Source organism: Mirounga angustirostris, unplaced genomic scaffold (assembly GCF_029215605.1).
Source record: "Mirounga angustirostris isolate CCGP_5_RB_7025 unplaced genomic scaffold, mMirAng1.0.hap1 SCAF_15, whole genome shotgun sequence".
Taxonomy (NCBI): domain Eukaryota; kingdom Metazoa; phylum Chordata; class Mammalia; order Carnivora; family Phocidae; genus Mirounga; species Mirounga angustirostris.
Window position 1 is genome coordinate 11,377,796 of NW_026991723.1, and position 15,867 is coordinate 11,393,662.

At 42.6% G+C, this 15,867-nt stretch overlaps 2 protein-coding genes across 10 annotated transcripts in view; both read left to right on the forward strand.

Moving 5' to 3' along the window:
• The window catches only part of PIP5K1B (phosphatidylinositol-4-phosphate 5-kinase type 1 beta), a 307,231-nt gene that overhangs the window by 78,016 nt on the left and 213,348 nt on the right, over positions 1 to 15,867 (forward strand). The window lies entirely within an intron of this gene.
• Positions 2,452 to 6,866, forward strand: PABIR1 (PP2A Aalpha (PPP2R1A) and B55A (PPP2R2A) interacting phosphatase regulator 1). The gene has a single exon (XM_045882216.2). It carries the CDS (start codon positions 2,588 to 2,590, stop codon positions 3,449 to 3,451), a length of 864 nt encoding a protein of 287 aa, XP_045738172.1. The 5' UTR covers positions 2,452 to 2,587; the 3' UTR covers positions 3,452 to 6,866.

Here is a 15,867-nt window from a genome sequence, read left to right on the forward strand (position 1 = left end):
GTTGCCTTAGATATTAAATACGAGCCCTTTTGCCTGGCATTCAGAGCCCTGGTTCTCTCCCTCCAACTTCCACTTCCAAGTTTTTCCCCATTACTCTTCTTCTCCATGTACATCATGTATTAGCAAATTCACTATTATCATGCCACCACTTCTATATGAAAATCTCATCACTCTAAAATAAAGTCCTACCTATCCTTCAAATCCTGTCTCAAGTACTGTTGCCTTCACAAAGCTAACAATCTGAAAGTGGCTTCTCCCAGTTCTAAAAAATCACTGCACTTGGAGGAGGCAACATGGTGCCCAGGCTCTGGAGCCAGAAAGCCCAGATTCCGCCCTCTACTCTCATCCTGGTGACATTGCTTCATTTCTGCATCTCAGTTTCTCCTGAAAAATGAGGACAGTAATACCTCCTTGATAGGGTTGTGCTGAGGACTTAAGGTACTACATGTGAAGCACTTTGAATAGTGTCTGACACTGGGAAAGCTTAAATTAGTTTCTCTATAATTATAGGCATGAATAATGAACGTTATTATATCATTAGGACCTGTATTTTACAGGGAATTCAAATGAAAAGCTATTTTGAGATACAGTGGAAAAAGAGGCATAGACTAAGAACCAAGAGACCTGGATTCTAGTACGGTTTCCCACAACTAAACAAGCTGTATGATACTGAATATGTCATTAGCCTCTCTGGATCTTACTTTCTTCAGCTGCAAAAAGAGAAGGATGAACAAAAATCACTAAGCTTTTTTTCACTTCAGACAGCCACCTGCAACTCACATCACCCACAACAGAACTCTTAATTTCCACTCTTTGAAACCCACTCCTTCCCTCTCCGTAAATAATACCATCTACCCAGTGTTAAGAAACCTAGGAGTTGCCTTTGAATTGTCTATTCCTTTCATCATCTAAATGGAATCCATCTGCATATCCTATTGGTTTTCCCAAAACATCTCTTGATTCCATCTACTTCTCCCTGTCATTGCTACTACTGTCCTAGCCCAGTCATCTGTCCCTACTGTTGCCATAGGTTCCTGATCCACCCCTCTGCTTCCCCTCCTGCCGGCTTTCAGGCCTAATTCCCACCGAGCCAAAATGATATTTAAAACCTAAACCAGATAATATCCCTCTCCTGCTTTCAACTCCCTAGTGGGTTTTCATTGTACTTAGGATGAGATCCAAACTCTTCTCTGTCCTCACACCACTCTCCCCCTTCTGCTTCAGCGGCCCTTTTTCCTTTTCATGCCAGCTCACCAACCTCACCTCTGCCTAGGGCTTTATTAGCACATGCTTTTTTCTATGCTTTAGAATATTCATCCCCCAGATGTCAGCATGACTTGCTTCTTGTAGTTAGATCTCAGCTCTAATTGCCCCCTCCCTTCTATCTGTAGTGCTCTGTCACACCATCCTGTTTTTTCCTGAGGTTTACCACTATCTGAAAATAGCTTATTTCTCTCTGTCTTTCCCTTCACTAGAAATTAAATGCCCTCCTATTAGGGCCCTCTTTCATAGCAGTGCTTAGTATATAGGAAAGAAAGAAAAAAAAACTTGACCGAATACATGAATAAATAATAAACCCACTTTAATGAGCTGTCAAAGTTTATATTAATTACATGAGCTAAGTATTCTGTTTTTATTTTTAAAGCGGGAAGCACTATTGCTTTTCCCTTCGTTTAATCCCTCATACTGAATGAAGATTATTAAGTACATATGCTTGTGCTAGAAATATGACGATAAATAAAACAACGGGAATACCATGACAGGTTGGGTTTTTTCCCCCCGATCTAAATAGTTGTCAAATTTACCATTCTCTCCCTCCCTCCCACACTAACACCTCAGTGCAAATTACCATCTCCTACGGCTTAGGAGGCTGCCTCCCCTCCGGTCTTTTTCCTGTGGGTTCTAATCTCCCAAGGATCTTCCCTCCAGGGCTTTGCTGTCGCTGTTACACCCAGGCTTGAAACCCTTCCGAGTTTTCATTGTTCTCAGGAACAAGCCCACAATCTGCCCGGGTCCACCACCGCACGGCAGGCCAGCCCTCACTCTCCACGGCAGGCCACACTCCCTCGTTCCCGCCTGCCACCACGCTGGTGGCCCTAGCTTCCCGCTTCCTGCACGGTTCACTGCCCCGCACCCATTTTGTCTCCTTCGGATCTCCGGAGATGGTCCCTTCCTCAGGGAAGCCCTCCCTGGTTAGGCCAAGCTCCACTCCCCTTCATACAGCCCCGTATCACCAGCGGCCTCTCAGGTCTCCTTTTATAAATCCATACTCCGGAATATGGTAACCTTATTAACACGCGTAGCCGCGAGCTTGCGGCTCAGTAGCCAATTGCGGAAGAAACGGACTGAATAGCCGCCCAAACACTCCTCGCCCCTCCCCCTAGGGCTGCGGAACGGCTATTACGCATTAAGCAGGCGCCGCGGAGAGAGAAGTCTCGCGGCGCCTGCGCCAAGGGGCACGCATGCGCAAAAGGACGAGCCCGCTGACAGATTCGCGGCGGCGGCGGCAGCGGTGGCCCTGGCCCTGGACTGCGGGGAATGGGAGTCCTAGGTCTCTGAGCGCCGCCCCCGCCTCCCTGCCCCCGACATGGCTCAGGAGAAGATGGAGCTAGACCTGGAGTTGCCTCCGGGTACTGGCGGGAGCCCGGCGGAGGGCGGCGGCAGTGGCGCCGGCGGGGGCCTCAGGAGGTCTAACAGCGCCCCCCTGATCCACGGCCTCAGTGACACTTCGCCGGTGTTCCAGGCCGAGGCGCCGAGCGCCAGGCGGAACAGCACAACGTTCCCGAACCGCCACGGCCTGCTGCTGCCGGCCTCCCCCGTCCGCATGCACAGCAGCCGCTTGCACCAGATCAAACAGGAGGAGGGCATGGACTTGATCAACCGAGAGACCGTCCACGAGCGCGAGGTGCAGAACGCAATGCAGATAAGCCACTCCTGGGAGGAAAGTTTCAGCCTGAGTGACAACGATGTGGAGAAGTCCGCCTCCCCGAAGCGCATCGATTTCATTCCGGTGTCACCAGCGCCGTCACCCACCCGGGGGATTGGGAAGCAGTGTTTTTCACCATCCTTGCAAAGTTTTGTGAGTAGCAATGGATTGCCTCCAAGTCCCATTCCCAGCCCAACGACTCGATTTACTACCCGGAGAAGCCAGAGTCCCATCAATTGCATTAGACCAAGCGTTCTCGGACCATTGAAAAGAAAATGTGAAATGGAAACTGAGTATCAGCCAAAGAGATTTTTCCAGGGCATCACCAACATGCTTTCTTCTGACGTTGCCCAGCTGTCAGATCCTGGTGTGTGTGTATCGTCTGATACCCTTGATGGAAACAGCAGCAGCGCCGGATCTTCTTGTAACTCACCAGCGAAAGTCAGCACTACCACCGACTCTCCTGTGTCGCCTGCCCAAGCGGCCTCTCCATTTATTCCAGTAGATGAACTTTCATCTAAGTGATTCACCCACCCATCCCGAGACTCGTTTTTTGTTTTGTTCTTTTTGGTTTTGTTTTGCAATGGAGAGAAAAATCAAGTTGGAGCAAGCACTGAACTTCGTCAATTAATTTGAGGCTATTTCCTATTTGACCCTTTTCCTTTTTTTTGGAATTTCCTGAAACGTTGTTACTCTAGAGAACTTTTATGTCAGGTTCCCGTGGATGCCCTTGAATTCAGTGTAGTAATATTTTCAGGCGTTTTCCAATAAGTGTGTTGAAGCATACGTCTTTATGCTGCTAATATGTTTAAATACATATGTTATCCCTTGATTTTTTAAAATAATTGAGAGCTCTATTTATTTATGGGATTATTAAGTTCTGATGCAAATATAAATGTTGAGTTAATCAGCATAGTAAACTGATGTTTTAAAATTCCGTATTTCATGCCCACACTAGTTTTTAATGTTATTTTTCAGTGATTGCTAATTTCTATTGATGAAGAATAACTTAGCTGTTTACAGCAATTTTTAAAAATGTTAGTTATAACATATCGATCCAGTGGTTGTCTATTTTATCCAGGAATCCTTGGATATTTAATTTTCTGGGTACACAAGTGGCTGGGAGGGGGAATGATAAAAGAACAAAATATAAAAGTTTGCAACAAATCTTTTTAAATTAACTATGTAAAAGTAAACACTTAAATGCATTTTCTAATGAAATTTTAATAGTAATTCTAATAAGTCATGCAAATATAACTATAGGAAAGTTTAAAAAAAATTTTTTTTAAACCAGAAAGTGCATTCTCTTGGGTATAATCCTGAAGGGAAATGGGACAGTGCCTTGCAGTCTTAGCCCACTGTACATAGGCTGAGACCAGGTTCTTTGTACCACTGCAAACTTAAAAGTTTTTCAAATGTAGAAAATGTGGGAAGCCCTGTTGAACTTCACCAGAGCACCCAGGCAGATAAAAGTCTCTCAATCCTTGATATGCTTTAAAATATCCAATTGTGCCTCAGTGAAAATCCTTGCCAACAGGAGCCAAAGCAGCTTTTGGCTGCTTTTCTGCTCTGCCCATCTGTCACCTTCCTGGTTTTCCCTGGCTCAGGAAGGAAGCAGCTGTTTCCTTGCCAACAGGTCCTTCCTCTCCACCTCCCACTAAACTAGGGCACCATCGATTAGACAGAGGTACAGTGTGACTTGGATTTCTGACAGTGAGCAACAACAGAACTGTGGAATTGTTGCAGGAACCTGTGTAGTTACAGCTACAGCTGGAGTTGACTGCCTTGGGGATGCCAGTTGATTAAGGGTCAGTGACTTGTAAGAGAAAAATCAGTGGAGAGTCACATAGGTAAACCGTTACTTAATTTAGGTTTTGTTGAAGGTAGAATTGTAAAATGTTCTTTTCTTTGCCTTTTACAACTAAGACAAAATATGGAAATATTTAATAACAAATGTTTTTATATTATACTTCCTATATCTTCCTTTACTAGATAGATAGAATGGCAGACAAAAAGGGAAGGGGAAGAAATAAAAGAGAGACCAAGACAAAAAGCTCCGGCTTTCTAAATTACTGCTTACAGAGACTTCAACGATTATGTGGAATTTTTACAACTATGAGAATAAATGGAACTGGTCAACTTTTGAAAGTTGCCTTAAGAATTCAATGAAATTATGTCAAGGGTAAGATTGTGTCCGTAGGCTGGAAATTCTCTGTTTTGGGTAACAGTTCACGTGCTCCAGTCCTGACCTTGTTCCTCCAATCCAAACCTGTATAGCCAACTTCCTGTTGGGTACCTTGACCTGCTTCCAGAGGTGCTTTAACCTTAGCATCTCCAAAACAAAATTTAGTTATCTTCTCTTTGAACCCGTTCTTGAATTACCTAAACTGATGTCCTCACTATCTGATTTTCTAAACTAGAAACCATGGAAAGTGTTTTTGTCTTTCCCTTTTCCCTATCACATCTAGCGTAATCACTAAGTCCTGTCTCCTGAAGTGAATCTCAGACCTCCCCCCCTCTCTGTTTCTGTTGCCTCTGATTAAACTTAGGTTCCAGCCTAAGTGATCTTGCCCATTTTCCCATCTCCCTTCTGGCCCAGTCTTCACCCTGCCTCTACAGTAATCTTTCTGAAATAGAAACTTGATTATTTTTTCCACCCTCCTGTGTGAAAACTTTGTGCTTTCCCATTTCCCACAGAGTAGGGAATGCTTTCCGTAAACTGGCATATAATAAGGTCCTTCATGTACTGGGCATAGTGTAAAACAGTTTTACAACTCTGCTCATCCTATCCCAGCACACATCCTTCCTTCTTATTCTGCAAACACTGGACTCCTTGATATTCATTAAATATGCCATGTACTTTCATGTGTTTGTGCCTTTGGATGGATTGTTCCTTCCCCCCAAAATGCCATTCCTGTTCTTTTCAGCCAGGCAAATGCTTTGTTTCTTTTTTATTGCATGTTAATTTAACTATGAAAGAATGTATACCTGCTGATTATAAAAGTATTTAAACAATGCAGATATCTATATAGTAAAAAATGAAGGTCTGCCTTTTACTATGTAAAATTCATCTTCCCTTCCCATTGGTAATTTCTGTTAATTCAGTATATATTGTACAAGATGTTTTACTCATTTCCATGTATATATGTATATAAATTCAGGAAACCAACATGTCCTTGACATCTCTCTTCCTTTTCTTTCCGCCATATCTTCCCCAAGTCTTAGTGATTTTCTCTTCCAGAATCTACCGCCTTGTTTTCATCTCTGCTGCCACCCATTCCCTAGCCTACCATTCATTTCCCTCTCAGACTCCTACTGGCCCCTCACGCGCTCTGGTAGGCTGTCTATTCATTCTCCATACAGCAATTAAAGTAATGCTTTTAAAATTGCATTTCTGATCCTTCCATCGTCCAGCTTAAGGCTTCTCACTTGCTTCCTGTTATGTTTATGGTTTACCAAAATGTATTAACTCTGGCCCAGGAGGCTCTGGGGGATCTGACCCTTGCCCCTCCCTCCCCTGTTTTTTGTACCCCACCCTCATTGGCTTGCTTTCTTCTCATTAAATACGTCATCTTCTCTCCCATTTTAGGTCCTTTTGCCAGATCCTTTTTTCTGAATGCATAGGGAAACCTTTCTTTCCGTAAGCTTATTTTTCTATATAGGTGGTAAATTTTGAGTCAGATGAGGCTCTAAGAGTTTATGTAGACCATTTACATTATCATATTATTGTTCCTAACTTTAGGCATTACTTTGTAAGGACTTAACTCATGAGAACTACCCTTTAGAAAACATTTGTAAGGTATTAGTATTGCTAAGCTATAAACTTTGTGCTGGAATTCCCCAGGCACATCAACATTTAGTTAAAGTACAGTCTGTCATATGTAACAAAACCTCTGTGGTCTATTTTCCTTTATTGTGTTCCTTAAAAATACTATGAAAATGGGGGAAAAAAATCATGATTACCAAATCTGTGGCTGCTGGATGTCAGAACCTTTAAACATACTTAAAAGATTGTAATCAAGAATAACCTGTATCGGGATGCCTTCCAGTGATTCAGGTGTATGTTAGTTCAGCTGGTTACACACGTACAGCAAGAGACCACTCTTCGATATTTGGCAGTAAGATGGGGAAAGTGTCAAGGTTTATGAGGGGAACAAGACTAAGAATTTTTTTTTTTTTATGGCCGGGTATATAGAGCAGGAGAAAAACTTTGAAGATCCAAGAGAGAGGTGGGAATAATTTCCAGAACAACAAACCGAGGCACGTGATATAACCTGCATTTCCTGGGCAGCGTCAGCAAGTAGAAGAAAGAGTCAGCCTGAGAAAGGAGGTCTGGAGGCATTTTTTTTCCTTTGAAAGCAGAAAGGAGAGGGGGAAAGGCTCCAACAGAGATACCAGTACATGTTGAATTGATTTGCTGTTGCAGGAGTATATGGGTGTGGAGGAAGGTGTATGAGAAGTGGAAAGGATTTGTATCTGATTGCCTCTCTTTTCTAATTACGAAGTAGTCTAGGATATTTGAGGGTGGGCGGGAGTAGATTTAGAAGCTTGAGCAAAAGAAAGATTTAATGTTGCCTTATGAAAATCTGTAAAGCAGTGACTCCGGGTCAAGAGGAAGTTTTACTAGGCCACATTGGATGCCCGGTTGCAGTTGGATGGCAGGCGCAAAAGAAGTAGATTGGATTGACCTAGGTTTAAGAATTGATTCAGTAGATCTAGGTTGAGTCCAGTGTATAAAGCAGTTAAAGATTCTGCTAAAAGTGTGGCTGACTTAATGGCCAAGGCCTTGAGGATGGTTAAGAGAAGTCAGCAGTGGGTGATGGACGAGGCCCCTTTTCTCAAGGCCTTACGATCAGCCATGACAAAGTGTACAGGGTATTGGGTCTCATGCAGAACTCCCGCTTCAGTTTTGCCCGTATTTTTCATGGCTGATTTCGTTTTGTTGGAGAATCAATCTTAAATCAGCAAGCCATGAGCTCCACTTATATGATAAGAAAAAAAAAATCAGATTGCTCACTGTAGTCAAGACAGTTCTTTATACCTTCCTTAACGTGCCATCCAAGTAAAAAATTTTCTTAAAAGTTGAAAGGACCTTTCTGTAAAAAGAAATCGCATATAAGCTACTTGCTATGTGTCAGGCACTGTTCTAGGTACTAAACAAATTTATTTCATTTATTTTTTATCACTATCCTCTGAGATAAATGCCATTTTTCTCGTTTTACAAATGAGGATGTCGAGCACAGAGAGGCTAAATAAATAGCTTGCTGAGGTTTCTAAAGGTGGGGTGGGGGGAGTAGGCAGCAGATCGTGGTGGTTAGGAACACAGGCTGTGGAAAGGGAGTTATGAAGAGGATTACGAGGGTCAGTATATGTAAAGTCCAGCAGTGCTGGGCAGTTTCTGTGGAAGTGTCAGCTCTCCTCATCACCATGGCTGCTGTCATGATTGTCACCTAGCAGGGACTGGCTAAGGGAGCTTCTCCTAATCACCTGTGGCTGGCAAGAATTCCTGCGTTCACACTCAGTGACAGCACGCTGACCACCGTTCAGGGCAGCCTGTCCTTTGATGAGGTCAGTGTTTTCCGTGTTGGAGTCTTTCTTGCAGCCGACATGTTCCTTTGTCACTTTCACCATTTAATTCAAGGCTGTCTCTCTGGAAAATGCAGAACAAGCCTTATCTCTCTCTTTTAGGTGATAGATCTTCCTTCGAAGATCAGAAACACTCATCCTCTGTAATTACCTTCTCTTCCTGCTAGATTTGAGAAATCTGGAGCAGTTTTCTCAGTGTGTTCCCCCCCTGTGAAATCGGGCTATCATCCTGTACAGCCAAGATTTTCACAAGATTGTGATCCCTCCAAGACTGCTTGCCTTCCTCAGCAGGAAAGCAAAAGATGGCCGGATAACGTGAGCCATCACCAGTAACAATAATTAATAATAATTAGCACTAATATTTATTGAGCACTAAATTGAGCACCTAGACACTATTTCCAGTGCTTTCTATGAATGAGTTCATGTAATTCTCATGACAGCCCTGTGGGACAGGTGCTGTGATTATTTCCATTAAACATGAGAAAACCAAGTACATTTTCCCAAATGTCTATTACTTTTTTTTTTTCTTTTGAATTTAGGTCTTTTTTTGTCTTTTTCTTATGAGCGGACTTTTTCCTTATTTGAGATAAAGTCTATTTTCCAGCTTGCTCTTGCTGCCACTTATATGTTGAATCAAATGATATGTTTATTTTAAAGGGTGGTTTTAGACATTAGTTTCATATTAGAGGAAGCTCTCAGGAGAATTTTCTTTAGTAATAGGTAAAATTAAATTGGTATAGAAAGAAATTATGGTGTACATATTTTCAAACTGATTTGCTCTTTGAAATAAGAAATCTGAAAACACAAATAAATCCTAGACTCTTTCCCTCTAAAAAAACACATATATATGCCTTGTTATATTTGAGTTATATAATCTCCTTGGTTGTCCTTAGGTTGTCCATTCCTAGGAAAACAAAAGCAAGACCATTTTGACCCTCCCACCCCTCACCCCCCCACACAAAAAAAGCCCTGTCCCCTTAAAATGTATTGTATTTTTTCTTTTCCTTTTTTTTAATTGAAGTATAATTAACATACAGTGTTATAGTAGTTTCAGGTGTACAATGTAATGATTCAACAATTCTGTACATTACTCTGCTCATCAAAATCAGTGTGCGCTTTAATCCCCATCACCCAGTTCACCCATCCTCCTTCTGTATTTAAGAGCCTGTTTCTTTGTTTCTTTGTGTGTTTCGTTTCTTAAATTCACCTATAAGTGAAATCATGTGATATTTTTCTCTGACTTGTTTCACTTAGTATTATACCCTCTAGGTTCATCCATGTTGTTGCAGATGCAAGATCTCATCCTTTTTTATGGCTGAATAGGAATTCCCCTGTGCATACCACATCTTTCTTATGCATTCTTCTATTGATAGACACTTGGGTTGTTTCTATATCTTGGTTTTTGTAAACAATGCTGCAATAAATATAGGGGTACATATATCCTTTTGAAATAGTGTTTTTGTTTTCTTTGGGTAAATACCCAGTGGTAGAATTACTGAATTATAATTCTAGTTTTAAGTTTTTGAGGAACCACTATACTGTTTTCCAGAGTGGTTATACCAGCTTGCATTCCCACCAACATTGCACGAGGGTTCCTTTTTTTCCACATCCTCGCCAACACTATTTCTTGTCTTTTTGATTCTAGCCATTCTGACAGGTGTAAAGAGAGACCTCATCTTGGTTCTGGTGTCCAGTTCCCTGATGATGATGTTGAACACCTTTTCGTTTGTCCGTTGGCCATTTGAATGTCTCCTTTGGAGAAATGACTGTTCAGGTCCTCTGCCCATTTTTAAATCAGATTATATGTTATTTGGGTATTAAGTTGTTTATATTTTGTTATTTTATATATTTTGAATATTAATTCCTTTTCAGATATATCATTTGCAAACCAAAAAAGACACTATAGGCAGTAATCTCTTTGACATCAGCTGTAGAAACATTTTTCTCTGTCTTCTCAGGCAAGGGAAACAAAAGCAAAAAGAAACTATCAGAACTAAACCAAAATAAAATGCTTTTGCAGCCCGAAGGAAACTGGAACCCGTCAACAAAATGACAACCTACCAAATGGGGGAAAAATGTATCTTTTTTTTAGAGGCAAAGTAACAGCAGGATTTAAAGAAGGATCCAAAACCTTTTATTGCCTAATAACAACCTTGCCTTCTTTTTCTACAGGAATTCTCCCCAGAGGGCAGAGATTTAAATTCAGAACAATTGAGCAATCTCTGAGAAACTTCATTATTTTTTTTAACTTTACCTTATAGAAAATCACTTCACTGTTGAATGAAAGGACCCAAAAGGAAAACTTCCCTTTGAGTACATTTTCGAATTTGTGCTTAGACTTCAGGTTTCACAGTGTCATCTTCCTACCTTAGACATTTTGAAACAAACCATCAAAAGGCACAATTTGTTCCAAAGGGTTAGTTATCATTTTAGAAGTTCAACAGATACTGAAAAAAATCACTTCAAAGGGGACTTGTAGTTCTGTAGCTTGTGGAAATAATTTTGTAACATGGAGAGTTTAAACAGATAACATCAAGTACTCAAGTTTTATGCATGTACAACACACACGTGCATTCATTCACACACCCAGACACACACACGCCTGACCTAGTTTATGAGCCTTGATCTGTGTGCTTAGAGCCGTATTTAGCTTTCTTCCCATTTTAGATTTCCTCTCCTTTTCCCCCCTCCTAATTCAAGTGCTACCCTCTGAGAGAAATGGGTATAGTTATAGTTCTAGGATCTCGTTGTGCCTGAAATCTATTTCTCTTTTTCAAACTTCTGGAATAAGTAGTTAGGGAGACGTGAAAATCACTCACTGACAAACTCTAGGGAAGTAGGCCTGAAACTGGAAAACAGAGAACCTATTGCTTTTACTGTCCTGCGAAAGCTCAGTTCTGTATCAACGCCAGGGGTAGCCCTGGTTTTTTTCCAGTTGCCTGCAATGGTCTTCCAAGCCAAACTAACATCTAGGGCTTGGCTAACAAGGCATGTTGTGAAAGAAGACAATTGAGAAAGATCTTCTGTGCCCTCAAAACGCAGAGTGGTGGGTTGAGGTAACCATCCCTGTGATTCAGGCAATCCCTCTGCCTTGCTTGAAGGAGAAAGAACAGTTTTGCTGTTGCAGTAACAGGATTACTGGAACTCTAAGAGCCAAGTAGCTACTGAGTGTTGGGATCTTCTGAAAGGAAAAATCTGAGATGTTCAGGAGGGAATGGCAGTGGGCAGATGATGTGTGGACAGGGTGTTTCTTTTGGCATGGGAGCCCTCTCGTGGACTCTCGTGAGCTCCTTGTTGACTCAAGAGTGACACTGATGTTGGTTTTCTTCGTGGACCTTTGTTTACTCTCTGTTCCACTTCTTTGGGGATCTGGAGTTGAATCAGGATATCTTTATGATTTCTTTAAGCATCTTTCTTTTAATGTTCTCCTCTTTTAAGTCTTCTGAAAAGATAGTAAATGATAATAATAATAATAATAATAATAATAATAATAATAATAATGATCCTTGTCAGGTTACTTTGGGTCAAGCACTACAATGCTCGGAGCTCTTTATCTTACCAATTTATACTAGGTTTCTAAATCTGACTTAAAATTCTATACCTATCTGTAGAGTCTTTCTCAGGGCCCCATCTTACCACACTACTTGCTACCAGATATTTCTAAAATACAAACCTGAAATGCAACATGAATAGCTACCCTTCAACTTCAAGATTAAATCAAATTGGGGCACCTTGGTGGCTTAGTCGTTAAGCGTCTGCCTTCGGTTCAGGTCATGATCTCAGGGTCCTGGGATCGAGTCCCACATCGGGCTCCCTGCTTGGTGGGAAGCCTGCTTCTCCCTCTCCCACTCCCCCTGCTTATGTTCCCTCTCTCGCTGCATCTCTCTCTGTCAAATAAATAAATAAAATCTTTTAAAAATAAATAAATAAATAAATAAATAAATAAATAAAAAGATTAAATCAAATTATGCCGCATGAGTGAAAGAAGACCTCCCCACCTCCACACGTCCCCTGAATCCCAGGACCCTAACTACCCTGAGCTGCCTGAGGTTCCCCAGGGCTCCCTGCTCCCATATGCTGTCTGTGTTGTGGTAAGCTGTGTCCTCTGCTGAAAATGGCTCTTCCTCCCTCCTCCTCCTATAGTCTCTACCAACCTTCTTTCATTAACTCCTTCAAAACTTAGTCCAAGAGGTATGTGTTCTGGAAAGCCTTTCCGGATGGCCCTTGCCTCTCCAGCCCTGGTCAGTTGATGGCTCTCTTCTGTCAAGTCCATTAACAGGCCGCCTTGTATTTGTGTGGTTTCTTGTCTCTTTGCCATGTGCATAAGCAAAGCCTCGGCCTTTTACTTCTGTCCCTAATACCTGTGCAGAGCACATTATAATTGCTGGAGTTTACTTTGAATGGAGGAGTAATGGATGGATAAATGTATGAACAATTGGCTCAGGATATTTTTAAGATAAAGGAATCCAGCCATGTGGCCAAGCTCTTTATAGTTTGCTAAGAGACTAGAAATTCACTTTTTGAGCAGTTTTGACTTGAGCATCTATTAGTGCTTCATACTGGGTAGTCTCTTAGGGTATATCAGTGGACAGAACAAAGACTCACGCCCTTGTAGAGCACATGTTCTGCTTACATTCTAACAGGCTACAGGGAAGGGTGACTGTAAACATAGTAAATAATGACCTAACACGTAGAGTGAGGAGCAGTAAGGAGGTCGAGGTGGCTGGAGCAGAACTGTTGAAGGGAAAGCTAGTCGGAGGAGCTGAGAGAAGTGAGCAGGAGGGATTGTTGCACATGTAGATGGCATAGGGTTTCGCGTGCCGTGGAAGGACTTTGGCTTTGATTATGAGAGATGGAGAGCCATTGCAGGACCTTGAGGATAAAAGTGGCACGATCATCATAAGTTTTAAAAGGAACACTCCCAGGGTGCCTGGGTGGCTCAGTCAGGTGAGCGTCTGCCCTCGGCTCAGGTCATGATCCCAGGGTCCTGGGATTGGGTCCCTCATGGGGCTCCCTGCTTAGCCGGGAGTCTGCTTCTCCCTCTCCCTCCGTTCCCCCTTCTGGTGCTTCCTTTTTCTCGCTCTCAAATAAATGAACAACATCGTAGCTAGCTAGCTAGCTAGATAAAACACTCTTGCAGTGTCGACAGTAGACTTTGAGGGGCAGGTGTAGAAGCAAGGGGTCCAGTCAGGAGGCTTTCCAGCAATCCAAGTAAGAGATGGTGGTGGCTTGGCTGCGGGTGGTAGCAGTGGAGGGGGGGAGAAGTGGTTAAATTCTATATTTTGAAGGTAGAGCCAACAGATTTAAGATGGCCATGAGAGAGAGAAAAGGATAATTCCAGGGTTTGGGGGCCCGAGCAACTGGCACAGTAGAGCTGCCATCACCTGAGATGTGGAAATCTAGGGGTACAGTCAGATTTTTTTTTTTGGCCGAGTTTGTAAAGGTGGGGGCATCAGTAGCTCAGTTTTGGAGGTTAGGTAAATGATCCTTATTAGACATTCAAGTGGAGATGTCAGGTGAGCGGTTACATATGGGAGTCTGGAGTTCGGGAAAGGGGGCTGAGCTGAGTCTGGAGTTCAGGAAAGGGGGCTGGGCTGGAAATACACACTTGGGAGTCATCTACCAATGACTGTGGACAGTATGTAAAATCAAGAGAACACTCGAGATCACGGAGGGTCCCGGGAATATGTGCCAAGAACAGGAGAGAGTAAGAACCGAACCTTGGGGCACTCTGTCACGTTAAAAGGTCAGGAAGAGGACACCAAGAAGGAGCAACCAGGGAGGTCAGAACCAGGAGAGTGTGGTGTCCCAGACACTGTGTGGAAGGAGATGGAGTGATCGGGTCTGTCTGTTGTGGATCTGACAAGTAAGATGAGGACTGATCACTGAGCACTGATATAGTAACACGTACGTGACAGGCCACCTTGGTGAGAATCCTTGCTTTGGAGTGGTGGGCTGGAAACCTAGAGTAGCAGGAGCGGAATTGGAGTGAGCCACAGGGCTGAAGAAAGAGAGCGGGTTCTTTCAGATCCTTGAGGATAAAGAGGAACCAAGGTAGGGGTCATCCTCCCTCCCTTTCTTATTGGTAAATTGTTTTAAGCATTTCCCAAGAAATGTTTCTTTCCATATATATAATTATGGTCTGGGGAAAAAACAAGGCCAAATAAAATTTTCTTCCCTTTTTTTTTTTTTTGCATTATTGTGAGGGGAAAAGTCTATAAGTAAATGTTTTTACTCCAAACATGAGTAAACGATAAAAGCTAAAGGCTTACTGATTCACTTCCTTCATGAATTCGTCTGATTCATTTTATTCCCTTGTCATCTATTTTTGATAGCTTTTTTTCCGCTTATAAATTGAAATTTAGCTCCACACCCGTGACACAATTACCTCTGTACGTTTGGCCTAGTTTCTTAACCCAGAGACATTTTCCTCTTCAGTGAATGCTGTGAATTTTTTTTATTTTTAAAGTAGTTCATTGTCCTGTTAGATTTTATTTAGGGACCGATTATTTTTTTCATATTCCTTTTCAAAATTTTTGCCAAACACTTGGAGAAGAGAGCACCAGTAATGATAAGGAAGAAAGAATGCCTTCTTCACGTTGAGCTGCTCAGATTTCATTCTAATTACAAGATACTGTCAAGTTCATTCTTGCGGGTTGGGCAGCCTGTCCCAATCCTTTATAGAAGAGGACTCCAGGACCTCCAAGCCAGATTTGTACCCGGGAGAGAACGTCGCCTGCTCTGGGATCCACTCTCTCCTGATACTGCATTTTTGTCTTTCAAGACTCAGATCAAGCCCTGCTCATTCCATGGAGCCTCCTCTGCTTCTCCTGGCTCTAGGTAGTGTGGGTTTCCTCTGAATCACTGTGTTGCCTACTGCCTATAGCCCTTACTTTGTTGTTGGCAGCGTGTGTTCGGGGGCGGGGGGTGGGGGTGTTGTAACCCTGATGGTTAAAAAGCACAGCCTTGGGCGCCTGGGTGGCTCAGTTGGTTAAGCGACTGCCTTCGGCTCAGGTCATGATCCTGGAGTCCCAGGATCGAGTCCCGCATCGGGCTCCCTGCTCGGCGGGGAGTCTGCTTCTCCCTCTGACCCTCCCGACCTTCCCCCATCTCATGCTCTCTCTCTCAGTCTCTCTCTCAAATAAATAAATAAAATCTTTAAAAAAAAAAAAAAAGCACAGCCTCTGCAGACTGTTAGAACTGCATTCCCGACCTAGCCTTTCCATTTCCCAGCTTTGTGATTTTAGACCAATTAGTTAATCGTTGCATGTCTTGGTCTTTTCATTTAAAAGTGGACAAAATTTCATGGAAATGAACATGTCAGCTATTTTATATTGGCAAGTCCAAGAAAACCC